Below are 27,392 nucleotides of genomic sequence, written 5' to 3'. Positions count from 1 at the left end.
TGGATCTCTGTGAGTTCGAGGCCAGCCTGGGCTACCAAGTGAGTTCCAGGAAAGGCGCAAAGCTACACAGAGAAACCCTGTCTCGAAAAACCAAAAAAAAAAAAAAAAAAAAAAAAAAAAAAAAAAAAAAAAAACTTATTTTATATGTAGAGCGAGTGTTTTGCATGAATGTATGTGTACCATGTGTGTACCCAGTGTCTACAGAGGTCAGAAGAGGGATAAAATACCCTGAATCTGGACTTACTGGCTGTGAGCCACCATCTGGTGCTGGGAACCGAACCCAGGTCCTCTGCAAGAGCAACAAGTATTCCTAACCATTGAACCATCTCTCCATTGCTCCCTGCCCTTTTGTTTAGAGGCAGGGTCTCACAGGTCCTGGGCTGGCCTCAAATTCAATATGTAGACGAGGATAGCACTGAACTCCCATTTCTGCTGCCTCTGCCTCCCGAGCGCTGTAATACAGCCAGCGCCACCACCCTGGCATAGTTTTTGAGGGTTCTGTAAGGACGAACTCCGGAACTCAATGTCCAGATTTAACTGCCAACTAGACCTTGGCTAAATTCTCTCTCTTCTCTGGGCTTCTGTTCCTTCATTTTTCAAAGGTGCGTAGGAATCATGTGTACTTCAAAGGGCAGAGTGAAATGCCATGCACCGAGTGTCTGGCACACAGTAGGTGCTCAGTTTGTGTGAGGGCCAAGTTCTGAGTGGCGCAGTCCAGGCCGAACCCAAGGACTTCTGGACTCTGACGGTTGGGACTAAAGAGGGGGGGCATGAGTGCATAAACAAGGGCTTGGAGGACTGCACCCCAAGTCACCCTGCCAAGGCTCCCCAAAGGCATGGCCATATCTGCACCAACACCCAGCACCCGACTCCAGGAACCCCAGGGAAAAGCCCCGGAACTAACCTGCAGAGAGCAACGTGGCCACACAGTGGCAGCAAAGAATCAGAACAGCCTGAGATGCCTGAGATGCCGGAGAGGGTAGAGGTGGATGAGAAAATGGGACCAAAAGTTAGGGGGTCTATCCTCGGAGCAAGTAGAGGCGGCAGAATGTGCTCCTACCCCTGGTCACATGTTATAAGTATTTATCCTTCATCTCTTCTTTGTTTATTTATTTGTTTTTGAGACAGAGTCTATGTAACCCTGTCTAGCTTGGAACTTGCTATGTAGACCAGAATGGCCTTGAACTCACAGAGAACTGCCTGCCGCCTGAGTACTAGGGTTACAGGCATGTACCACAATACTCAGCCATTTGGCCAGTTTGGCTCTTTCAGCCCCCCTCTTTCCGTCCTTCCCTCCTCCTGTCCTTTCTCCCCTCTTCTTCATTCTATCCTTTTCCTTCTCTTCCTGTGTTCGTCCAGCCAGGCTGTCAATTAGACATAATATCCGGAACCACAGCTGGCGCCAGCCTGAGATAGTCTGGGGAACAGAAACGGGTCAGCTGCGGTCCCGCTCTGGAGGTGGTCACGGCTCTGCTGGAGACCGGCATCACCAAGAACAACATTCCAGAGGGATGCTGGCCCCACCCCCTCTGCTCTGCTGAGGTCTGCAGGGCAGTCACATGCCACACAGGGTTCACAAAGAATTCTGGGCTCAGGATTGATGGGGCCTGGAGGGGGCTGAGTCACCCACAGGCCGGAAGTCAGCAGCAGTTACAGTAAACAGAAAAACAGCACACAGCACCCTGGTGAGGCCAACTGTGTGGCCTAGGCCACCTTCCCACTCCAAAAATAAACTTCAGGAAAACAGGGCAGTCCAGAGTCCAGCAATGTCAGATTTGGGGAAATTCCTGGCCACCTGGGCAGATGGCCATGGGTCAGTGACTGACTGATAGGCTTCTTGCAGGAGCCTGAGCACAGAGTGTTGATGAGGCTGGGCCAGACGTGGGGAAGACCAAGTCTTGGCTCTGGGTCTTAATGGTCTAATGTAAGCAGCGGCCTCCCCCTGGGGTTCAGCCCTCAAGTCTGCAGAACAAAATGTAGGGCCGTCCTTTGAGCCTACCTCACAGTGTGAGAGCTGACCGCAATAATGTACAAGAAGGAAGATTTGGGGGCAGCTTTAGGGTCCTACCTGGGCCCATGTGCCATTGGCCTTATAGCTATCATTGGAGCTTAAACAAGAAGTTACCCTCTCTAGGCCTCAGTTTCCTCCTCTGTAAAATGGAGCTAGCAATTCCTGCCTCCTGGTGGACAGCCCTTGTATATCAACCACGCCCCATCAGTGGGCGCTGTTATTATTTAGGAGGTAGACAGAGAAACTCTGAAGTGTGACAGTTGTCAAGTGTGTCATTAGAGCGATTATCCCTATAGCAACCAAGGCCAACCGCCTCTGCCTGACTCTCCGCTTCCCCCACCCTTGGTCGGGCTCCACCTGCCTCCCAGGCTGGTGACAGCAGCCGCAGGAATGACTCGCTGGCAGCTGACTGGAGTCGGGGGAGCAGGGCCCCTCCTCACCACTGCTTGGATTGGGCATTGCTCAGCTACACACCCAGCCTCCTGCCAAGTCCTGCCCAGCCCTGTGGCAGTTTCGGGAAGGGGCATCCAGGAGGTGGAGCTGCCTTGGGGAGGTGCCCTCCGTGCAGCTGACCTCCGGCCGCCGCCCTAAGGGAAACTGAAAACTGCCTCCTTCGGACACAGAGCATCAAACAGGGCTGGAGTTTCTTCTCACCTGACTTTGAATACCACAGGGGATGATGTCATGACCGGTGAGAGGGTGCGAGGTGAAACCCAAAGACGGCTGACCCTGTTCCACTTGGCTTCCCCGTAAGCACCCACCCAGCCCAAGGTCTGGGGAGACAGGGAGTCCCCTCTTGCCCTTTTTGAGACAGGATATCTAGCCCAGGCTGGCCTTAAACTTCCTGTATAGCCGAGCTGACACTGACTGAACCTCTGACCCCCCCACCTTCGCCTCACCGGCGCTGGAATTACAAGCCTGCACCTCCAAGTCCAGTTGTGCGCTTCTGGGGACGAACCCAGGCGCGCTCGTTAAGCATTGTAGCAAAGGAGCTACATTCCCAGTCTACCTATGCCCACTAAAAGTTATACAAATATGTATGACCACAAAGAAGGACGCGGGCCTTAGAGGACCGTAAGTTTCCAGTTCAGTATTGGATTTATTCCTGAAATCCAAAGTGCTCCACCGTCCAGATACCAGCTCCTCCGTCAAGCCCCGCCCTCTATGCCGTGGCTGGGAAGGTGGGGGCGGGACTACCTTAGACCAGCCTCTTCTGGCTTCTCTCCGAAACACCTCTGTCACTTTTCCTTCAAGACTGCCTCTCCCGTGAGAAGGTCCTCCTTGTCTACCCCAGGTGAGGAGCCCCTTCTTCCTCCCGTCTCCCTGCCTCAGGTAGTAGTTCTTCTCACACTGATGGCCTGCCCGCCTCTCAATCTAGGCTTCTCAGGGTAGAGGTTTTGACTTTGAACAGTTCAGGGTCCCCAGACTCTTGGACACTGAAGACCATCTGCGTTAACTGAATATTATACCAAGGAGGTGGAGAGATGGCCCAGAGGTTAAGAGCATTGGCTGCTCTTCCAGAGGACTCAGGGTCACCCACGTAGTGGCTCATAGTTGTAACTCCAGTTCCGAGGCTTCGGAGGACAGAGGGCAGAGGGCAAAAGGCGCGTGTGTGGTGCGCACAGACATACACGCAGATAAAACACCCATACACACAAAAACAAAATTTAAAAGTAAGTATTATACTAAGAACCACTCGTGGCATCAGCCGTATGCCGGAGCCTGCTCTGAACTCTACGGATGGTGGGAGGTTCCACGGTTTTCCCTAGATCACTGCCTGCCTGGGTGAGATACACAGTAATTCACCTTCACTGAAGACTCCTGGTGCTGGCCGAAGCGGTCCTGCAGTGACCCACAAGGGCATGCCCGGGCCACTGCCTTCTCATCTGACCTACATCTGGAGGAGGTCTGGATTGTTAGGTCCCCAAGCACAGAAACTCATTCATTCATTCATTCGTTCCTTCCTTCCTTCGTTCCTTCGTTCACTCATAAAAGATCACCTCCGTCCCATGGCAGATGGGCCAGGCCAGGTGATGCTTCCCTCCCGGTCCCCAGCCCCCCTCCAACTACCTGTCTACTTATTTTTCCTCCCAGGAGCCCTGGGTGCCCTCTGGAGGCATAGGTCTCCGCCCACCCCTGTGGCCTCAGGGACCGCGCACAGTAGGTGCTCCAAAAGTGTTTCTTGAATGACCAAATAGGACGCCCGGAGACCGTACCCCAGGAGCGCTCCACGCCTGGCCGGCTGCCGCACCCCCATCCCAGACAGAGCCTCTCACCTGAGCTGGGTGTCCCCCGCCCCCCGGGCCGCCTCCTGCCCCGGCCGCCCCGCTCCCACTTCCTCCCGCCGCCCCGCCCCTTCCACATTCCTGTCCCGCCGGGCCAGCCCCGCGCCCGCCGCAGCCAGCCCGCCGCGCACCACCCGCCGCTCCGCGCACGGCTGTCCGCCCGCCAGCCCGGGATGAAGGCGGCCCAGGCTGCGGGAGAGGAGGCGCCGCTGAGCGGGCGCTCGGTCAAGGTGGTCCTGGTGGGGGACGGGGGCTGCGGGAAGACCTCGCTGATGATGGTCTTCGCCGACGGGGCCTTCCCAGAGGTGAGTGCCCTCACCCTTGCTTGGCCTTGCGTTGTCCCCGCGCCGGGACGCGCTAGTGTGCGGGTTTGCCAAGAAATCCCTCGAAATACCTACCCAGTTCCAGCCTCCTGGGGCGCGCGCGGTCGAGGGGGGGGGGTGTCCCAACAGAGCCTGGGGTCGAAGGCAGAGTTTTTCAGATTTAGCCAGTAGGGGAACTAATGGCATTAGGGGGGAGGGGTGTCACAGGGGCTGAATTGGGCCACCCGGGGAAATAGCGACTCCTAAGAGAGCAGTATGTGTCACAACTGGGCTAAGAGAGAGGGAGGACTTTGGAGCCAAACTGGCAACAGTCAAACCAAGCCTTTTTTACTTCTTACAGTTGTGTGCCTTTGGTCAAGTCCCTTACCCTCTCTGTGCCTGTTTCCTTAACTGCATGATAGGACTGACAGTCCCTACCTGAGTTCATAGAAGAGCGAGTGGATAGAGGTCAAGAGCTCAGCTCCAAGTCTGCATGCAAGAAGGACTCACTGAAAGTTGATAAATGATGTCCCCGGGGAGACACAGCTCTTCTCCAACCCTGGCCACTATGGTGCAAATCCCTTGCTTCTCCCTAGAGAGGAAGATGGGGAACATAGACCCTTCTCTGAAGAGCCCTGGCTTGCTTTGACTCTAAGTCTTCTCAGAGCAACCTCCAGGGAGGGAAGGGGGAAGGCGAGGCAGAAGGCGGATGGACAGCTCAGTGCTGTACCCGGTACGGCCTGGCTCTCGGCTTGTCACTGTGAGCCCTCCAGGACAAGCTCATTGGCTGAGCGCACTTCCTGGGCCTCCATGAGGAGTGGGATTTCTAGGTGCTGGAGTTTGCCTCCAGCAGCACGGCTTCTTCCTTTCCTGTCCCTTCCAGCCTCTGGGGTTGTGCAGAGCCGGGCAGTCTAACCGAGGAGCCCGAGACCGAAGCTGGTCTGGCAAACAGCGCCAGGCTCGCTTGCACTCTATACCAGTGAGCTGTTGGTTGTTAGGTTTTTGTTCTTAGACAGGATGTTACTGTATAGGCCTTGAGTGCTCAGTCCTCCCGTCTGTCGCCCCGAGGGTTGCTGGGATTGCGTGTAAGTGCCACCATACCCAGCTCAGAGCCTTCGGTTTTGTGGTTTGCAAAGCTGACATCACCTCCTTTGACCACTTACACCATTTTTTGAAGTGGCGATTGTTTCCAGGCCTCTAGGTGCTGCCCATGGAAACCCGACCATTGGGCAGCCAGGGAATCAGAGGAGGGCACCTCAAGACAGAGGAGGAGGGCTCAGCAACACTGTCCTGGGTCAGACATTCTAGATGGTGATGCTGACCGAAGGGCCCATACTGATTTCATATGGAAACACCTTGTAAGTCGTGAACTGTGTGTGTTTTAACAGGGCACATCGGCGTGACAGAAGAGCAGAATAGTCACCAGCGGGGAGACAACTTTGTCCTTGTTCTCCCTTTATCTGGGAGGTTCCTGGCAGAAGAGAGGGCTCTTCTTAGTTACTTTTAGTTAGTTAACAAGTTAGTTTTGTTCCGTTTTTTTGAGACATCGTCTCCATATGTAGCCTAGGTTCGTCTAAAATCAATGATCCTCCTGCCTCTGCTGCCATAGTGTTGGGATTACAGGTGTGTAACGCCACTACTTCTGGTGGTCTCTTTGTTTTGTCTTTCTGGGACAGGGTTTCTATATATGTAACCCTGGCCGTCCTAGAACTCCATCTGTAGACCAGGCTAGCCTCGAACTCAGAGATTCACCTGCTTCTGCCTCCCAAGTGCTGGTTTGTTTTTTGAGACAAGGTCTCAAGTAGTCCAGGCTGACCTCAGATTCAATATGTAGCCAAGGTTGCCATCTCCCAAGTATTGTGATTACAGGTAGCACCTTTTGAGAAGAACATGGGGGTAGCTCTGATCTGGAGCTCAGGTCCCCTTGCCCTCCACCGGGCACTCCATGGCCTCTGAGCCACCACTGCTGTCTATTGGCCCAGCCTCAGCCTCTTCTGCTTCAGGCAGCCCTAAAAGCCCAGGGAGCCAGCGGCCTGGAGGCCTGGGGTCCTGTCTTCCAGGCTTGCAGCTTGCAGCAAAGGGCAGAGAAGAGAACATGCTGGAAATGTGGAGCAGCCTCTGTGGCCCTCACTGGCTGTGACCCAACTTCAGGTTCAAGGCAGAAGGGGCAAAACAGAGCTTATGGGGCAGGGAGAGAGAGAGACATCAGTCCCCAAGAAGTCTCAGCTGGCGTTGAGAAAGCAACCATTCCTAGGAGCCTACAAGGCTGGGCCAGGAGGTGGGAGAGAGCACCCAGCCTGCAGAACCAGCCAGGTCTGAAGTCCTTCTCAGGCTGCTCCACTTTCCGTGGGCGTCCTACCGGGGAACCCTGTCCTCCTGTTATGGTCACCTGTCTGTGAACCCCAGGAGGGCAGGCCCGGGGCTGAGTCATCTCTGTCCTGGGTCAGCCTAGGCCAGGCCTTATGTCTCTGACTGAGCAAAACTGAACAGATAAGATTAGGCACTTCTGCCTGGGGGGGGGGGGGGGGTCAAAGAACACCACAAAAGGTAGAGATAAAGTCACATTCCGAAGCCAGGGGTGGGGTGGTGACACTTCTCAGCGACAGGATAACAGCCCCTTCCAGCTCACATCTGGTCTGTCTGATGTCAGGAGCAAGAATTGGTGACTTCAGAAGAGGCAGGTGGCTGGTGTAGCCCCTGAGGACCGGCAGCTCTGCTTCTGCCTAGCCCAGCTAGTGCATGGCCCTAGGCGGGTCACTTTCCTCAGAGCCTCTGACGAGGTTGTAGGAGTCCAAGAGAAGAGCCTTAGGGAGCAGTGGGCTGAGGCCGTCTTCACAGGCTTGTGAAGCCCTGGCCCGTGTCTCCCAAGAGATTTGTTAGGGGCCATCCTGAAGCTCAGCTCCGAGCCCTATCCCCTAGCCCGCGTTTTTTGTTTTTAATTACATTTATTTATTATGGTGGTATGTGGGTGACCACATTGGGGTCTCTGATGCCGAGGTCAGGGTCGTCACAGTGACAGCTTCTTGCTCTAGAGCCCAGGCCAGAGGCTTCAGGTGGGGATGGGAAACGGAGCACTCAGAGGGATGGATAGGGCTGGTGTGGATACTGCCAACCGTGAGTAGTGGCCATCCATGCTGGACCAGGTCTTCCTTGGCATCCTGAGGTGACACTCTCTTAACCAGTGACAGTGCAGGCCCAAGGCCACACAGAGCTGGTAGCTGTCAGGGCCGGGTCCCAAACCAAGCTCATCTGATCTCAAAGCCAGTGCCTGCTCTCACACTCTCCTCTCCTCTGGTAGGAAAAATGCCCAAGGGAAGAGGGACCCAAGCGTGGAAAGAGGGATAGGAAGGCAGCGTGGCCCTTGTCTGTTCCTGTCCACTCCTGTTAGTATGGGGGTGATGGACTCTCCGTGCCGACTTCTCCATTTTTCCCCAGGTGACTACTCTACCCTCTACTGCGTGGCCTCCCAGGTGCCCTAGAGAACACACTGACCCGTCAGTATGACTGCCCCTCCCAGCTGGCCAGGGCCTGACTCAGAGGACTGGCAGGCACTCTGGCCATCAGAAAGACAGGCATGAAGTCCTCCTGAGTCATAGGCAGGTACAGACCCTGCCCGACATGGGAAAGAAAGAGACTAGGGGCCGGGCAGTGGTGGCGCATACCTTTAATCCCAGCACTCGGGAGGCAGAGGCAGGTGGATCTCTGTGAGTTCGAGGCTAGCCTGGGCTACCAAGGGAGCTCCAGGAAAGGCGCAAAGCTATGCAGAGAAACCCTGTCTCGAAAAAAAAAAAAAAAACAAAAAAAGAAAAAGAAAGAAAGAAAGAAAGAAAGAGACTAGGGATCCCCACACTATGACCCCACCAGCCAGCCCTGGCCAAGTGATAGAAGCCTAAGGGGTCCCATACAGGAGGTTAAGCTTGCCATCCTAGCACTCGGGAGGCCAAGGCAGGAAAATTGCAGTAAGTACCAGGTCATCCTGGACTCACAGTGAGACCCTGTCTAACAAAGAAAGGGAGGGAGAGGAAGGAAGGAAGGAAGGAAGGAAGGAAGGGAGGAAGGGAGGGAAAAAAAAGTGGAGAGAGGGAGTGGGAGACGGCTCATCAGGTCAAGGCACTTGCCACCAACCCTGACAACCTGAGTTCCATCCCAGGACCCACTTAGCAGGAGATCACACAGTCCTAAGGATTGTCCTAGGACCTCTACATGGGTACTCTGACAAGTGTGCCCCTCCCCAATAAATAAATGTAATTTAAAACAAACCATCAGGGGCTAGGGATAGAGCTCAGCTGGTGAGTGCTCACCCGGCATACTTAAAGTCGTGGGTTCAATCCCCACCATCACATAAAGCCTGCCTGTGTTTGCAACATTCAGGAGCCGAAAGCAAGAGGGTGGTAAGTCCAAGGTATTGCTTGGCTGTATGAGACCCTGGTTCAAAGAATAAAGCAGTAACAAGATAGGGGGTCCAGGGCTGCTCACAGCCGAAGACTCCAGATGTAGCAGTTAGGCCTCCTTCATTACTGCGGCTCAGGCCCACTCTGCAGAGGTTCCCAGCTCCTCATCGAGCTCTCAAACCTGTCAGTCCACTCTTCAGCCACTGTAGAGGGGGTGCACCTCCAAATCTGAGACACAGCAGGTAGGTGTGGGGCTTTAGAGGGGGCAGGTAAGAGAAAAGGAGCCCCAGTGCCTTCTGAATCAGGGAGGCCAGCCAGTCTGCAAGGGACAGACCTGGGATGGGATAGGGGACCGTCTTAGTCAGGGTTTCTGTTACTGCAATGAAACATCATGACCAGAAAGCAAGTTGGGGAGGAAAGGATTTATTTGGCTTACACTTCCACATCACTGTTCATCCTTAAAGGAAGTCAGGACAGCAACTCAAGCAGGACAGGAACCTGGGGCAGCAGCTGCTGCAGAGGCCATGGAGGGGTGCTGCTTACTGGCTTGCTCCCCATGGCTTGCTCAGCCTGCTTTCTTATAGAACCCAGGACCACCAGCCTGTTTGCTTTTTTCAAGACAGGGTTTCTCTGTGTAGCTCTGGCTGTCCTGGAACTCACTCTACAGACCAGGCTGACCTTGAATTCACAGAGACCTGCTGCCTCTGCCTCCTGAGTGCTGGGATTAAAGGCATGCACCACCACCACGTGGAGACAGGAGGATCACACTGAGTTTGAGACCAGCCTGAGCGAGAGTGAGACCTTGTCTCAAAAGCACAGGGGCTGGAGAGACGGCTCAGAGGGCACAGGTTCCAACCATCGAGCCTGATGACCCGAGTTTAAGCCCTAGTTTGTCCTCCGCATGGTGAGAGGACAGAATCAACCTTTGTGGATCGTCCTCTGACTTCTGTTCCAGGACACGTGTGCACACGCCAGATGTTAAAAAGAAAAGAAACAGCGAAACAGCAGGGTGTGTGCTGCACACCTGCCACACCGTCAGCTGGCAGTGGACATGGGAAGATGAGGAGCTGAGGGGCCTCTCAGGTCCGCTCTGAGTCTAGGGTATCCTTAAAGACTACAGAAGACCCTACCTCAAGAAAACAAAAAATAACCCCCACAAAAACCCAATACTCCACACACACACACCAAGAGTTATGACGGACACAGTAGTGTACACCTGTACTCCCATCAGACTAGCCTGAACCACAAAGTTAGACTCTGTCCTAAAAAATAATAACGGGACTAGAGAGATGGCCCAGTGGTTACGAGTACATATGCAGGACAGTGGTGGAGCACACCTTTAATCCCAGCACTTAGGAGGCAGACGCAGGCAGATCTCTGAGTTTAAGGCCAGCCTGGTCTATAGAGCAAGTTCCAGGACAGCCAAAGCTACACAGTGAGACCCTGTCTCGGGAGAAAAAGAAAGGAAGGAAGGAAGAAAGAAAAGCTAGATCTCATGGAGGCATTTTCTCATTCGAGGTTCCTTCCTTTCAGATAACTCTAGTTTCTGTGTCAAGTTGACATGACTAGCCCTCACAGACACTGTGCCCTGGGTGACCCACTCAAGAGAGGACACAACAGAGCCTACATGGGAGGGATTAGGAAAGGCAGGCTGGGACAAGGAGTATATGACAGGAGTCTGTTAGGATTTTAAGAGATTGAGAGGAGCCATACATGATGATATATCTCTAATTCCGGTATTCAGGAGGCAAAAACCAAAGGATTGTTAAGTTCTGAGTGAAACAGGACTACATAGCAAGATCCCATCTCAAAAAAAAAAAGAGGCCAGGCATCATGGCTCACGCCTTTAATCCCAGAACTCAAGAGGTAAAGGCAGGTGGATTTCTGTATGTGCTAGGCCAACCTGGTCTACAGGGCAATTTCCAAGCCAGTCAGGGTCACACAATGAGACCACGTCTCAAAAGCTCAAAAAAGGGGGCTAGAGAGATAGTTCAGGACCTGTTGCTCTTGCAGAGGACCCCAAATCCATATGGTGGCTCACAACTGTCAGTGACTCTAGTTCCTGGGGGATCTGCTTTCTTCTGACCTCATGGGCATGTGGCACACATGGTACACATTCATTCATATAGGCAAAAAACACACACATACAACAAAATCTTTTTTTTAAATAAAGGAGCCGGTCATGTTAATTCCAGTGCTTGAGAGGTAGAGGCAGGTGGATTTACATAGTAAGTTTCAGGGATATGATGAGAGACTGTCTCAAAATAAATGAATAAACAAATAAATTTTTTTTGTAACTGTAACTTTTTAAGTTCACAATTCAGTGGCATGAATTACATTCAAGATATGAATTACACTCATGATCTTCATTAATTACACTCATGATATTAATTATATTTGTGCTATTCATTGATTACATTCACAGTATTCATTCAATAACTATATTTATGATATTCATTAATTACATCAATTAGATTGAACAAATGAAATTTTTAAGGAATTGACCTCCCCCGCCCAAGACAGGGTTTCTCTGTGTAGCTTTGGAGCCTGTCCTGGAACTCACTCTGTAGCCCAGGCTGGCCTTGAACTCACAGAGATCTGCCTGGTTCTGCCTCTCGAGTGCTGGGATTAAAGGCGTGCGCCACCACTGCCCGGCTGTTAAGGAATTGTCTTAGTCACTGTTCTTTTGCTGTGAAGAGACACCATGTCCAAGGCAACTCTTACAAAAGAAAGCATTCAATTGAGGGCTTGTTTACAGGTTCAGAGGTTTAGTCCATTATCATCATGGCGGGGAGCATGTCAGCACATAGGCAGACATCGTGCTGGAGAAGTAGCTGAGAGGTCTACATCTGGACCTGCAGGAAAAAAGAGCAGGCCTGGTGGTGCTTGCTTGTAATCCCAGTACTCAAGAGGCTGAGCCAGGAGGATTGCCATTAGTTCAGGGTTAGTCTAGGCTAACAAGACCCCAAACCAAAGGGAGAAAAAAAGTCAGGGGTGGTAGGATGTTGCATACCTTTAATCCTAACACATAGGCGCTGTGAATGGAAAAATCAGAAATTCAAAACCAGCCTGGGTTTTATGAGAACCTATCTAAAATGAGTGGGGGGAGTAAATGAGACCCCAAAAACTAAGAGACTGAGCTCCCCAAGACAGACTGAGTCTTTTTTAGTTAGTCTAGGATCCTTGGTGCCCAGAAGTAGGCCTAGAGAAAGGCCTTGTGTTTGCTAGATGGATATATGAATGTGCAAGGGGAGAAGCTGGTGTGGATTAATGTCCTCCCGGGAGAAGGGGGGCACACATGAAGGGGGGCACACTCATGGAGGGGGCACACACATAAAGGGGGGCACACTCATGGAGGGGGCACACACATAAAGGGGGCACACATGAAGGGGGCGTGCGAGCACACGCGCGCACACACACACACACACACACACACACACACACACACACACACACACACGAGAGCTCATGTGGATCCACCAGGACAAAGCTAACACCAGTAGCCAGCGTGTATGGGGTGCTTGTTTTATGCCAGGCTGTGTGTGTGCCACGTACTGTACCCGGACCATTTCATCGACTCCTTGTACCAATATTCTGCCCCTACCCCAAGGACTTCATCTTTCCCTTGATAATCAAGGAAAACAAGGCCAGGGGAGATGAGGCGTTTGTGGCACCAGGCGCTAATCTTTTCCCCAAGGCTGGTCACTGTGACACTGGGAGCCTTGTCAGAAACAACCACCACGAGGAGGTTATATGTAGGTATTCCTGGGGTCTGGCTTGCCCCAGATCCCTCAAAAGCTTCCTTAACTCTCCTTCTTCTTCAGAGCTACAGCCCCACGGTGTTTGAGCGCTATAACGTCACTCTGCAAATGAAGGGTAAACCTGTGCACCTCCAAATCTGGGACACAGCAGGTAGGTACGGGTCTTTAGGAGGGGCAAGAAAGGGAAGCGAATCCCCAGTGGCTTCTGAACCAGGGAGGCCAGCCAGCCTCCAGGAAACAGGCACTGGCATCTGGAGGGGCCCCAGAACCTGAACCCTCCACCTTTATGTGCCAACTTCCCCAAGCTTTGTACCCTGAACTTAGCTTCTCTAAGACCCCCTGACCTTGGTCTGTGCCCTCCAGCCTCCCGGCCTTGCCCATACATGGGTTGGTTAACTCAAAACTAAACTCAAGGAGACCCAGCAGCCCTCTTAGAGTTGACCTGCTAGGACCCCCTTGTTAGGATCACATCTGGCCTCTGCCTCACCCTCACTCATTGAACAGGGTCTTCCAGCAATGGCTTCTCCAGGCCAAGGCTGCCACATCTCACAGGCAAGCCAAATAAGAGCCACCCCCGGGGACATCACATGATGTACAAAACTTGACTCTACCCTCTAAAAGCCCGGGTCTGCTAAGGTGCCCTCCCTGGTGTTGGGGAGATGGTGAGAGCAGGAAGGAGGACCAGGGTGACTGCTCTCCTTTGCCTAGGGCAAGATGACTATGACCGCCTCCGGCCCTTGTTCTATCCTGATGCCAACGTCTTGCTCCTCTGCTTCGATGTGACCAGTCCAAACAGCTTTGACAATGTCTCCAACAGGGTAGGTGCTGGGGCGAGGGAAGTGTAACTTCAACACTCCTCAGGCCACTGCTCATCACCCTTTACCCTGTCAGCTGTCAAAGCCTGGCGGGCCTGGGGCTGAACAGATGGCTCAGTGGTTAAGAGGGCGTACTAAGCTGGGCATGTGCCTTTAATCCCAGCACTAGGAAGGCAGAGGCATGTGTGTTTCTGTGAGTTTGAGAGGCCAGCCTGATTTACATAGTGAGTTCCAAGCCATTTGGGGATACAATGAGGTCCTGACTTTAAAAAAAAAAATCTAGGTGGTGGTGGCGCACACCTTTAGTCCCAGTAATTAAAGGGCAGAGGCAGAGGCAGGCAGATATCTGTGAGCTTGAGGCCCCAGCCTGGTCTACAAAGTGAGTTCCGGACAGCCAGAGCTGTTACACGGAGAAACTATCTCGAAGAAAAAGCAGAAAGAAAGAAAAGAGCATGTGTTGTTTGTGCAGACAACCAGTTCCCAACACCTATGTCAGAGCGCTCACAACCTCCTGGAACTCCAGCTTCAGGGACTCTGACGCCTTCTTCTGGACTGTACAGGCACATACATATACACGTACATTATTTTTAAAAATGATAAAGAGGGGGGCTGCAGAGATGGCTCAGAGGTTGCTCTTCCAGAGGTCCTGAGTTCAATTCCCAGCAACCACACGGTGACTCACAACCATCTGTAATGATATCTGGTGCCCTCTTCTGACGTGTAGGCATACATGGAGGCAGAATATTGTATACATGATAAATAAGTAAATAATAATAATAATAATAATAATAATAATAATAATAATAATAATAAAGATGCTAGAGAGATGGCTCCGTAGTTAAGAGCACTTACTGAGCCGGGCGGTGACGCACACCTTTAATCCCAGCATTTAGGAGGCAGAGGCAGGTGGATCTCTGAGTTTGAAGCCAGCCTGGTCTACAGAGCAAGATCCAGGATAGCCAGGGCTGTTACACAGAGAAATCCTGTGTTGAGAAAACAAAACAAACAACACTCATACATATAAATTATACTAAAAAAATTTTTTTTAAAGTGCTGGAGCCTGGAAATGACTCAGGTTAAGAGCACTGGCTGCTCTTCCAGAGGACCTGGTTCGATTCCCGGTACCTACATGGTGGTTTCTAACTGTAACTCCTGTCCCTGGTGGTTTATAACTGTAATGCCCTCTTTTGGCCTCCACAGATACAACATCCACCTACATAAAGAAAAAATTTTTTAAAGTGCCAAGCATGGTGGCATACCTTTAATTCCAGCATCCAGGAAGCAGAGGCAGACAGATCTCTAGGAGTTTGAGGCCCGACTGTGAAACCCTGTCTAAAAACAAACAAAGTTTGGCAGGCCCTAGATGAGTCTGCTGGGCTTGATATGTACATAGATAACATGAGGCCCAGAACAGGACAGCAGCTTGTCTGGGGTCACGTAAAAATGTGGCCTGTCCTCTGGCTCACTCTGGCTCCGTGCCTGTCCTCAGCTACAGGATAAACACTGGTTCTTTCCCTTTTGACTCTGCTGAGAATGCTGGGTGACTCAGAGGCTGTCTCCCTAGCCTGGGCCTGCTGGAGGTCACGTGAACTATAAAGTCCAATTCTAGCAGCTCTCAGCACCCCACTCCATGTCTCCTACTGCCGACAGCAGCCTCTCATGGTGCTCTAGAATCAAGAGGGGTTCTCAAGGGTCGATGCTTTGAGTTCCTCTGCCCAGCCATGGCACAGCCCTTCACCCACTGCTTGCCGAGACCTCCACAGAAGCAATGCATTGTGAGGTTCCCTTGGGCAGTGACAGCGCTAGCAAAGACAGCAATAAGGATATGGCAACAACATTTATTAAGAACTTGCCATGTTTTAAAAAAAAAAAGAACTTGCAGGCCGGGCAGTGGTGGCACACACCTTTAATCCCAGCACTCGGGAGGCAGAGCCAGGCGGATCTCTGTGAGTTTGAGGCCAGCCTGGTCTACAGAGGGAGATGCAGGACAGGCACCAAAACTACACAGAGAAACCCTGTCTCGGATTTATTTGTTCAATTACCTTCATGACAAGCATATAGAGTCAAGATACCGTCATTCTTGGATTGAATCACTTTCTATTAAAGTGGCAACTCTGGGGCCAGAGCCTGGGCAGTGGCCGCATGCATTCCTTCAGAGCTCCTGCTTGAGCACATCTCTGGACCAGGCCTGTTATGGGCATGAGGGATGGGGAGGGATACTGGTACCTGGGATGCGGCAGCAGCAGTGGGTAGACTCCAAATCCTCCTAGAAGGCAGAGCCCCAGGATTTGCTGATGGATGAGAGAGAATGTCGGACCAGAGCAAGCAGAAAGCAGAATCACTACTTCCCCAGGATGAGGAGCGGCCTGGGATGGGGCGAGTCACAGGCCTATGGCAGTTGGAATCCGTGGGTTCCCTGGAGGGAGTGTGGGGCTGGCCAGCTGGGTAGGGTACAGCCAAAGGACTTGAGGAGGCCGCCCAGGGAGCCAGACCAGCTAGGGGAGAGGAGCCCATAGGCTGGCAGGAGAGGAGGAACAGAATGGGACGAACCGGGAGAGCCAGAAGGACAGGTCCTGGATCTAGTGCAGACTGCTCCAAAGGTGATCCTGGTGTCTAGGCTCCCACAGGCTCAGCCCAGCTGAGGTCTCACAGTTGGATTCATGGAGCCACCCAGTAGCCCCTTCCCTAAAACAGACTTAGTGGATAGTGAGTGAGGTATAAAGAGCCTCTACCATTAAGTTCTAGGACCCAGAGAATTTTAGCAGCTTTTCCTGAGTGGCCCACCAAACAGCCACATACTCCTGAAGATGAAAAACCTCCTCTGAATCCCTGGTGCCCCAGATGTGTGGTCAAGGCTAAAATAACTCATCCCTAGTGGCCTTCTAGGGGCCTTCCCTCCTGCTGAGGCAAACATAAGGTCTTCTATGTAGCTCTGGCTAGTTTAGAACTCAGAGATCTGCCTGTCTCTGACCCCAGAGCACTGGGGTTCATGGGGTTAAAAGTGTGTGTCACCACACCCAGCACTGGGGTTCACGGGGTTAAAAGTGTGTGTCACACACCCAGCAATCTCTTTTCTTTTTTTCTTTTGTTGAGACAGGATCTCTCTGCCTAATCCTAGCTATCCTGGAATTCACTATGTAGACCAGGCTGGTAGACTAGGCTAGCTTTGAACTCACAGATCACAGATCAATAGGAAATCCTTCTACTTCTGCCTCCAAGGTGCTGGTATTGAAGGCTTGTGCCACCATCTCTGGCTTACTTACTTTTAAATTAATGCATATTTGGCCCATTTTGGAAGGTAGCCAAAGAAGCTCTTACCTTTCTAGGGATGGAGAGAGAAGCTAGACTCTGGGCCTCACATACGGGGCTCAAATCCCTCCGTTTCCAATCATGTGACCAAGGATAAGTTATAAAATCCTCTATGCCTTACTGACTGCATATATTACAGAGCTCAACTACAGAACCTGCTAGTAGTGAATAAAATATACACGGGGCTGGAGGAGTACTGGCTGCTCTTCTAGAGGGTTCGATTCCCAGCACCCACATAACGGCTTACAACTGCCTGTAACTCCAGTTCCAGGGCATCAGACGCTCTCTTCTCACCTCCAGGGGCACCAGGCACACATGTCGCACAGATATACATGCTGACAAAATGCCCGAACAACATAAAACCTTTTTTAAAAAAGAAAATTATAGCCAGGTGTGGTACCACACACCTTTAATCCCCGCACCTAGGAGGCAGAAGCAGACAGATCTATTTGAGGCCAGCCTAGTCTACATTGTGAGTTCTAGGACAGCCGGGGATATGTAGAGAGACTCTATCTCAAAAAGAAAGAAAGAAAGAAAAGAGAAAGGTGTTGGGCAGTGGTGGCAAATCCCTTTAGTCCCGGCACTCCAGAGGCAGATCTTTGTGAGTTACAAGACAGCCAGGGCTGCACAGAGAAACTGTCTCAAAAAACCTAAATAAATAAATTGAGAAAAGAAAATTAAATGATGTACACACCCCTTTGGTTTCTTGTCTCAGGTCTTGAACTCTCTGCGTAGCAGAGGATGATCTTGAACTTCTGATCTTCCTACCTCCACTTCCCCGGTGCTGGGATTACAGGCCTGGTTTATGCAGTGCCATGGTTCTGAAAACCCAGGGCTTTGTGCACGGCTAAGCAAGCACTCTACCAACTGAGCTACATCCTAAACCAGGGCATGGACATTTTTAAATGAGAGACTATACTGAGTGCTTGCTCCTAAGTGTTAGTTCTGTTCATTGTCCTTGTTGGAGTTTAACTGGGAGAGCAAAGAGTGTCCCCCTGAGGGTCCGAACTCTCACTGCCTCACACACAACTCTTCCCCTTGCAGTGGTACCCAGAGGTGACGCACTTCTGCAAAGGAGTGCCAATTATCGTCGTGGGCTGCAAGACGGACCTTCGCAAGGACAAGGTGCTGGTGAACAAGCTGCGGAAGAACGGGTTGGAGCCTGTGACCTACCACAGGGTAGGATGTTAGCCCTCGGGGGAGGGAAACTCAAGATATTGCTCTGCTGGGCCAGGTGTATAGCACACTGGGGTCATCGAGAATGTCAGCAGTCAGGAACTGCCAGCACTTGGAAGCAGAAAGCAGGATACTCTCTAGAAGGTTCTGTTAGAAGAACGAATAGAATATGTGCAGCACAAACGGGGGCCCCTGAGATCCATGCTGTTTGGTCTTGGGCCCTCTTCTGCAACACACGGGTTAGTTGCCCATTGCGGGTGCCCTCGAAAAGCGCCACTTTCCACTGTCGTCCTCAAGATTCCTGGCATGGCCAAAAAGGCTGCAAGGAGACTAAATGTGAGTTCCATCCTGCACCCCCAACTCATAGTAGCTCCTGTTTTTCCCTTACAGGGCCATGATATGGCAAGGTCTGTGGGGGCAGTGACCTACCTTGAGTGTTCCGCTCGGCTCCATGACAACGTGGAAGCCGTCTTCCAGGAAGCAGCCGAGGTGGCTCTCAGCAGTCGCAGCCGTAACTTCTGGCGGCGGATTACCCGCAGTTTTTGCCTGGTCACCTGACTGGTTTGGAACCCACCTTGCCTTCCACTTCCCTCAGCTGGAGGAAGACCCAGTAGCTGACCGGCTCTGTTGACTGGGCTGGACCTAGTCCTCAGGCTGAGCCGGTTGAACCACACCTCCACAGATGGGCTCCACCGAGGCCTGGCCTCTGGATCCAGGAATCCTGGACTGAGAAAAAAAAGGTTCCCAGACCCTTAGCTCTGGAACCATTAATAGACTCCCTGTGCCCAGTCCTGAACTTGTATCCTGAGTCCGGTCTGCGCAGTCTGGTTTGGCGCCACCTTGTGGCTATTGTCTGAGCTGTCCCTACAGGACCAGGGTTCTTGGGACCATCCTGCCAGGACCAACACCCTGCTCCTTCCCTGGTCATCCTATTCATCCCATTGATAAGTGTGACAATTAAAAGGACATCACTTGTTATTTGTGTCCTGACTCTTGCTTCACAGTATCTTTACACACTACTAGGTAAGGAAGAGCCCAGCCACCTAGACCTTAGCGTGGGACTGCTAGGAATCCCATCCTGACTTCATCACTTCTAAGACCTTGGAAAAGTTCTAGACCTCAGCTGCCTCATCTGTAAAATGGCCAATCAGAAATTACCTCAAGCATAAATAGTCATGAGGACTGTCACATGTAAAGAGCTTGGCATGTACCTGGCAAGATGCACAATCTTATTTGTCTAGTGTATTAGTCAGGTTTCTCCAGAAGCGCACCCCCCGCACACACACACACACACACACACACTTCCTTTGAGGAATTTGCTCACAGCTGGGTGGTAATGGTGCATGTCTTTACTCCCAACGCACAGGAAGCAGAGGCATGAGGATCTCTGTGAGTTCAAGGCCAGCCTGGTCTACAAAGTGAGTTCTCGGCTGGGCTGGAGAGATGGCTCAGTCGTTAAAGGCTAGGCTCACATCCAAAGTGAGTTCTCAGATAGCCAGGGCTACACAGAGAAACCCTGTCAGGGTGGAAGAAAGAGTTTGCTCAATGCAGTAGGGAGATAGCCCAGCGGTGCTTTACAGGTACCAACCGCACAAGCCTAACAACCTAAATTCAATCCCTAGAACCCACATAAAAAGGCAAATAAGGGGTTTGTAAGATGATTCAGCAGATGAAGGTACTCCTCACCAAGACTACCCTAAACTCCTTGGAACTCAAGTGGTAAAAGGTAGAACTGACTCCTGTACTCTGTCCTCTGACCTCCATATGCATGCCTTGGTATAAGCCCACCCAAACACATACACAGTAAAACTGAAATGTTATTTAAATTTTTTTAGAGCCAGGTGGTGGTGGTGCATGCCTTCAATCCCAGCATTTAGGAGGCAGAGGCAGGAGGATCTCTGTGAGACTGAAGACAGCATGGTCTACAAAACAAGGTCCAGGACAGCCAGGGCTGTTCCACAGAGAAACCCTGTCTCAGGGGGAAAAATTATTATTATCATTATTATTATTATTATTTTGGTTTTTTCGAGACAGGGTTTCTCTGTGTAGCTTTGCGCCTTTCCTGGGACTCACTTGGTAGCCCAGGCTGGCCTGGAACTCACAGAGATCCGCCTGGCTCTGCCTCCCGAGTGCTGGGATTAAAGGCGTGCGCCACCACCGCCCGGCCGGAAAAAAATTATTTTTAGGCTAGAGGCTGGAGAGATGGCTCAAGAGTAGTGGCTTCCCGGCCGGACAGTGGTGGCGCACGCCTTTAATCCCAGCACTCGGGAGGCAGAGGCAGGCGGATCTTTGTGAGTTTGAGGCCAGCCTGGTCTACAGAGCAAGATCCAGGAAAGGCACAAAACTAAACAGAGAAACCCTGTCTCAAAAAAAAAAACCAAAAAAAAAAAAAAAAAAGAGTAGTGACTTCCCTCCCAGAGGACCTAGGTTTGGTTCCCAGCACCCATGTGGCGGCTCACAACCACCTGTAATTTCAGTTCCAGAGGACTCAATGCCCCCTTTTGGCTTCCATAGGCATTAGGCACAGCTGAGCAGACAAAATATACACAGACATAAAATATAAAATCAAGCTAGGCAGTGGTGGCGCACGCCTTTAATCCCAAGCATTCGGGAGGCAGAGGCAGGTAGATCTCTGAGTTCAAGACTAGCCTGGTCTACAAAGCTAGTTACATGACAGCCTGGGCTACACAGGGAAACCTTGAATTGAAAATAAATAAATATAGATAATAAAAAATGTAAGCTGCATATGTGAATGTGCATCCCAGCACTCATATGTCAAGATGGGAGGCAGAAACAGGAAAATCCCTTCATCTCTTGGAAGCTCAAAGGCTCACTAGCCTGGGTATACAGGGAAGCTGCAGAAACAAGAGAGACCGCCTCAACAAAGTGAAGAGCTGAGCCCCAAAAGCAGTCCTCTGACCTCTACATGTGCACTGTAGAGCATGTGTCCCTGTATGCATGCGCGCGCGCGCGCACACACACACACACACACTTTATGCTTTAAGGAACCTGCTCATGCTGGTGTGATTGCGGGGTCTGGTCTGGCAAGGCTGACACTCGTGAGGCCAATGAGTGGGTGTTGAAATCCAGAGTTTGAATGTGCAGGGCCGTGGGCTGGAAACTCAGGCAGGGTTTCTGGATTGCTAACTCAGAATCTGTCGGGAAACCACGAGGCCCACACATGCTGAGTGCCACCTGCTTTGTTCAGAGACTGCCGATTTATAATTATTTTCTGGTGTATTTATTTGTGGGGCTGGGGAACATGCCACGACACATGTGCAAGAGAAAGGGGAACCCTCGAGGGTCCATCCTCTCCTTTCTCTGTGTGCGTCCGAGATCAGCTCAGGTTGTCAGGCTTGGGAGCAGGTGCCTTTTCCTGCTGAGCCGTCTCCCTGGCTCCCAAAGTTTACCAATTTAAACATAAGCACGTCTATTTTTTCTTTTTAATAGAAATGGGTTTTGCTTTTATTTATTTTTTTTTTCATTTAAAATGTGTGTGTTTGTTTTTTTCCACTGAGGGGCCCAGCCACCAGCAGGCTCTCAGCAGGTCAGAGAGACAGGGTTTCTCTGTGTCGCTCTGGCTGTTCTGTAACTCACTCTGTGACTGCCCAGCTTAAATTTTAATTATTTTTATTATGTGTCTGAGTGTTCTGCTTGCATGGCATGTCTGTGTACCATGTGCATGCCTGATGCCCCTGGAGACTGAAGTTACAGATGGTTCTGAGCTGCATGTGGGAGCTGGGAAACAAACCCTGGTCCTCTGGAAGAGCGGCCAGTGCTCTAACCCCTGAGCATCTCTCCAACCCCACATCTTCTTTGTTTTTATTTTTTATTCTGTATGTGCTTATCAAGTTAATTGTTAACATTGTGTGTATGTATATGTGTATGTGGGCACACATTGCCATGGCAAAGGTGTGGAGGTCAGAGGTCACTTTTGTGGACTTGGTTCTCTCCTACTTTTATGTGTGTTCTGGAGATCAATCTCAGGTCATCATACTTACAAGGGAAGAGCCTTTCTATTACAACTAAACTCTGTCAGGTATGATGTCACATGCTCGTGGTCACAATGACTTAGGAGGCTGAAACAAGGAGGAGCCACGTCCATAGCCCAACAGTGGATTTGGTAGGATTATATGTGTGCGGTACTTAGAACTGAACTTTTGTCTTCATACATTCAAGGCATCACTCTACCCCTGAGCTATAGTCTCAGCCCTGAAAGTTGAGCAATTGGACTGAAAACCCAAAGTGGAGCCTGTCATCCCAGTGGGCTTTCCCACATGAGCCCAATACTACTCACCTGCTGTGGCTCAGCCCTGTTACCCGAGCTGTGATCCCTCACCTGGAGGTCTTTTGAATGGAGCTGCTGAACTGGATGGTGGTGGCTTGTTCTCATTGAGTATCATATGTATCAACCCAAGGCTCGGGTTCACGAAGTAATGTGATGTTCCGGGTCTGTTCCAGCTCAGGGCTTGGCCACATTAAGAAATACGTGCTTGGATTTAGTCGATGGAGCTTACCGAAAGCTTTGACTTATTCAGATTACAACAGAAGAAACTCAGATTTCAGCCCAGAGCACCTGGACGGAAAACAGACCAGTGTCGCTCTGGCTACTGTTTCATGGTTGGTTCAGAAAAGATTTCAAGCATGAGAATCACTCATTCAAACCAAACATGTAAGCGGGTGAGATAAGTGGACTGTAAGGGGCTCATTCCAGCTGGGCCCTCGGATCCCCTTCAGCCCTTGCAGGCATCTTGGTGCTATCTGGAGAGCACTTTCTTGAAGAATTAGTTGTAAAAAAAAAATAATAAATTCATATTTACTTAAGGCCTTAGCATGTGCCAGACCCCAGGACAGTCATTTTCTGTGACATACCTACCCCGTGTAAAGCTCATGGGTAGATAAGGTAGAGCTCATCCTGCATCCATCTCACAGATGAGGGGACAGAATTGGGCTAGGATTAAGCTCAGGACTGTCCAATACACCTACATCAGATCTGTCAACCCCATCTCTGGACCCTGGCCCTCAGCAGTCTACCCTGGACCCCAACCTTGGGCCCTGCCTATACCAATGTGTCTTGACCCCAAGGAGCTCACAGTTTAGGGAGAAAAACTCCAAAACTGCCTTTTTACTGTTGAGAGAGCCTCACCTCCAGCCTTCTCACTCCTGTTGCTCACCAGGGTCACCACAGCCACTTTGGAGACATGTTGGAAAGGGCAGGTGACTGGGCCCAGAGCCAGCCAGTTTGAAAAGTCTGGGGCAGGGCCAGAACAGGAAGTAGGGGCCTAGAAAATAGCATGACATGCCGGGCAGTGGTGGTGCAAACCTTTTATCCCAGCACTCCACTCAGGAGGCAGAGGCAAGCAGATCTCTGAGTTCGAAGCCAGCCTGGTCTACAAAGAGAGTTCCAGGACAGCCACGGCTGTTACACAGAGAAACCCTCTCTTCAAAGACCAAAGGGGGAAAAAAATTCCCAGTATCCCCACCCTCCCAAAAAGAGAGAGACGTCTGCTGGGCCCACACCAGGAAGATCAGGGATCATCTAAATGGTTCAGTGGGCAGAGACGACTGCCACCCCCACATGGTAGAAAGAGAGAACTCGGGGACTGCCGCATGCATGCTATGACTTGTGCTTGCCCTTAGTAAACATGTACACACACACACACACACACACACACATGCTATGACTTGTGCTTGCCCTCAGTAAACATGTACACACACACACACACGCACACACGCATGCTATGACTTGTGCTTGCCCTCAGTAAACATGTACACACACACACACACACACACACACACATGCTATGACTTGTGCTTGCCCTCAGTAAACATGTACACACACACACACACATACGCACACACGCATGCTATGACTTGTGCTTGCCCTCAGTAAACATGTACACACACACACACACACACACACACGCATGCTATGACTTGTGCTTGCCCTTAGTAAACATGTACACACACACACACACACACACACACACATGCTATGACTTGTGCTTGCCCTCAGTAAACATGTACACACACACACACACACACACACACACGCACACACGCATGCTATGACTTGTGCTTGCCCTCAGTAAACATGTACACACACACACACACACACACACACACACACGCATGCTATGACTTGTGCTTGCCCTCAGTAAACATGTACACACACACACACACACGCACACACGCACACACACATGCTATGACTTGTGCTTGCCCTCAGTAAACATGTATACACACACACATACACACACACACACACACACACACGCATGCTATGACTTGTGCTTGCCCTCAGTAAATATGTACACACACACACACACACACACACGCACACACGCATGCTATGACTTGTGCTTGCTCTCAGTAAACATGTACACACACACACACACACACACACACACACGCATGCTATGACTTGTGCTTGCTCTCAGTAAACATGTACACACACACACACACACACACACACACACACGCATGCTACGACTTGTGCTTGCCCTCAGTAAACATAGGGACACACACACACACACACACACACACACACACATGCTATGACTTGTGCTTGCCCTCAGTAAACATGTACACACACACACACACACACACATGCTATGACTTGTGCTTGCCCTCAGTAAACATGTACACACACACACACACACACACACACACACGCATGCTATGACTTGTGCTTGCCCTCAGTAAACATAGGGACACACACACACACACACACACACACACACACACACGCATGCTATGACTTGTGCTTGCCCTCAGTAAACATAGGGACACACACAAAGAAATGTAATTTGAAAAACAAACAAAAAAACACTAAATGAACAAATAAAAACAAAGAAACTCCAAATACAAAGCAGTTCTAGCCATGGCCAAGGAGCCTGGTGGGAGTGGGGTGAGTGGGCTGGAATTTACCAACCCCAGGTTCTGGGCTGATGAGGTGCCTGGTTATATCTGCTTCAGAAAAGAAGACGAACTGGAAAGAGAATGACCTGGAGCCAGAGTACAACAAAGTGGGTTATTTATTTATTATTATTTGGAATCCCTGATACCTCAGATCCCTGGTCCTCAAAGTTCCTCATGATGTATTACTTTTTGAAAAATATATTTTTAGTACTTTCTGTGTGGGTGTTTTGCCGGCATGTATGTCTGTGCACCACTTGTATGCAGTGCCTGAAGAGGTCAGAAAAGGGATTCAGATCCCCGGAAACTGGAGTTACAGACCATAATGAGCTGCCCTGTAGGTGTTGAGAACCAAACCTGGGTCCTCTGAAAGAGCAGTTGGTGTTCTTAATCGCCGAGCCACCTCTCTTGAACGTCTCATCCTTCTGTCTCTAGACCCAAAGTATTGGGACTACAGATGTTCACTATCACCTGGTTTATGCTTTGCTGGACATGCAATCCAGAGCTTTTGGTATTCTAGGTGAGCACTCCACCAATAACTACAACCCCCAACTCTTAAGGGTTTGTTTGTTTGTTTGTTTGTTTGTTTTTGTTTTGTGAGTGTCTTATGTATTCTAGGCTTGTTTCAAACTACTTATGTAACTTAGAATGACCTTGAACTTCTAAACCTCTTTATTCTACATTGAAGGTGCTGGGAAAACAGATGTGCATCACTCACCAGTTTTTGTTGTTGTTTGGTTGGTTGTCTTTTTTAAAGATTTATTTATTTTTATGTGCATTGATGTTTTGCCTGCACGCATGTCTGTTTGAGGGTGCCTGATCCCTTGAGCTACGGACAGCTGTGAGCTGCCATAGTGCTCTTAACCTCTGAGCCATCTCTCCAGTGCCGGCTGGTTCGTTTTTAAGATGTAAGAAAACATTATTATGTGTAGGGGTGTTTTGTATGCATATATGACTGGTTTCCGTGTGCATGCTTGATGCTCACAGCAGCCAGAAGAGGGCACTGGATCCCTGGAACTGGAGTTACAGCCGACTGAGCTGCCGTATGGATTCTGGGAATCAAACTTGGGTCCTCTGGAAGAGCAGGCAGTGTTCTCACCTGCTGCTGAACTGTCTGTCCAGGCCTGGTTGTGCCACCATGCCCAGCTGTGTCCCATCACTAACGTCTACTGTAGGACGGACGGGCGGGCAGGCGGCAAGAATGAGGGAATGCTGTGGGGCAGCATTCCTCCAGCCTTTGCCTGCGGTGGCCTGGGGCACGCCAAGTCCCTGAACTCCTGTTCTCACCTTTCTCCTCTTCCTCAAAAGGGCAAAGCTGTTACCAGAAGAAGCACAAAAGCCAGACAAGAAGCCACACTGCACCAACCCTGCACGATCTCTCCACCGAGAGAAGACCCAAAGTCCCCAGCTGTGCCTCGGGCTGTCCTGGATCTGGCTCCAGCCCACTTCCTTCTGGCTTTATCCCAAGAGCACCTGACCACACCTACTCCAGCTGCACACACTGGGCCACACCCACAGGGCACTGACCTCTACGCCTTTGACCAGGCTGCCCCCACATCCTCCTAGTCATGAAGGACCAAGGTAGTGTGATCCTAAGTGCCTTCTGCCACCAAATTCTTTAGGTCCCAACTCAGACACGGTTTCCTCCGAGAAGTCGTGGCCCCGCCACTCACTCCCCGCTCTCTGAGCACACAGGCCAACATGTGGTGTGATCTCTGCAAATTCCTCTGCTGAGGATTCTGGGCCTTTCTTCCCATCCTGGATTCCCTAAGGTGACAGCTCTGGCAGAGTGTCTGGGAGGGTGGAGGAAGACGCCAGGAGACAAGCAGGGCAACCGCAGCCATCCAGACTGAAGGAACAAGTCACCACAAGTCTAAGCTTGGTGGCTTCTGGGCTGGGAAGCCATGTATGACAGTGGACTGTGAGAAGGGTAGGGATGAGAGTGAGGAAGGATGTGGCCTCTCCCTGGGGTGAGAAATACCAAAAAATAATAATAACAATAATAATAATCCCCCATGATCTCAATGTGGGGGCATCTCCCCATCAGATCTGCATTTCAGGCCTCCAAGCACACAGGTCTACGGTCACACACAGGCATGCCATGTGTGAAAGCGGGGCTCAAGAGGAATGTGGTAGAGATGTGGGGGCGCACCGCTCCCCACCCACCAGCAATTCCTCCACCAGGCTTCAGTTAGTTCCCGACAAGCAGCTGGCAGCGTTAAGTGTGGCCTGACGGTAGGACCCAACCTGGGAAGACACTGCCCAGAAACCAGCCCTGGCTGCCAAGAGCCACGAACCACAGCTCCTCAGCCCGGCCTGCTGGAAGGCAGGGTGTGTGTGTGTGTGTGTGTGTGTGTGTGTGTGTGTGTGTGTGTGCAGGGGTGGAGACCTCAAGTCATCTCCTCCAGGACAGGCCACTCCCTG

General features: G+C 51.0%; 1 protein-coding gene across 1 annotated transcript; it reads left to right on the top strand.

Annotated features, from left to right (window-relative positions):
- Window positions 1–4,373: 4,373 nt before the first annotated feature.
- On the top strand, window positions 4,374–19,028 carry Rhod (ras homolog family member D). Its single transcript, XM_006980555.4, has 5 exons — window positions 4,374–4,601; window positions 12,814–12,901; window positions 13,459–13,568; window positions 17,919–18,053; window positions 18,441–19,028. Exons 1-5 carry the CDS (start codon window positions 4,470–4,472, stop codon window positions 18,606–18,608), a joined length of 633 nt encoding a protein of 210 aa, XP_006980617.1. The 5' UTR covers window positions 4,374–4,469; the 3' UTR covers window positions 18,609–19,028.
- The last annotated feature ends 8,364 nt before the right edge of the window (window positions 19,029–27,392 follow it).

Source organism: Peromyscus maniculatus, chromosome 1 (genome assembly GCF_049852395.1).
Source record: "Peromyscus maniculatus bairdii isolate BWxNUB_F1_BW_parent chromosome 1, HU_Pman_BW_mat_3.1, whole genome shotgun sequence".
Lineage (NCBI taxonomy): Eukaryota > Metazoa > Chordata > Mammalia > Rodentia > Cricetidae > Peromyscus > Peromyscus maniculatus.
Note: the sequence above shows the minus strand (reverse complement) of the source record. Positions and strands in the feature narration are given on the sequence as shown.

Excerpts from the sequence above, each read along its gene's own strand:
- Rhod (XM_006980555.4), top strand. The coding sequence starts at position 4,470 with ATGAAGGCGGCCCAGGCTGCGGGAGAGGAGGCGCCGCTGAGCGGGCGC. Across the intron at positions 4,602-12,813 it reads CCGACGGGGCCTTCCCAGAG|AGCTACAGCCCCACGGTGTT; the intron begins GTGAGTGCCCTC and ends CTTCTTCTTCAG. Across the intron at positions 13,569-17,918 it reads TTGACAATGTCTCCAACAGG|TGGTACCCAGAGGTGACGCA; the intron begins GTAGGTGCTGGG and ends TTCCCCTTGCAG.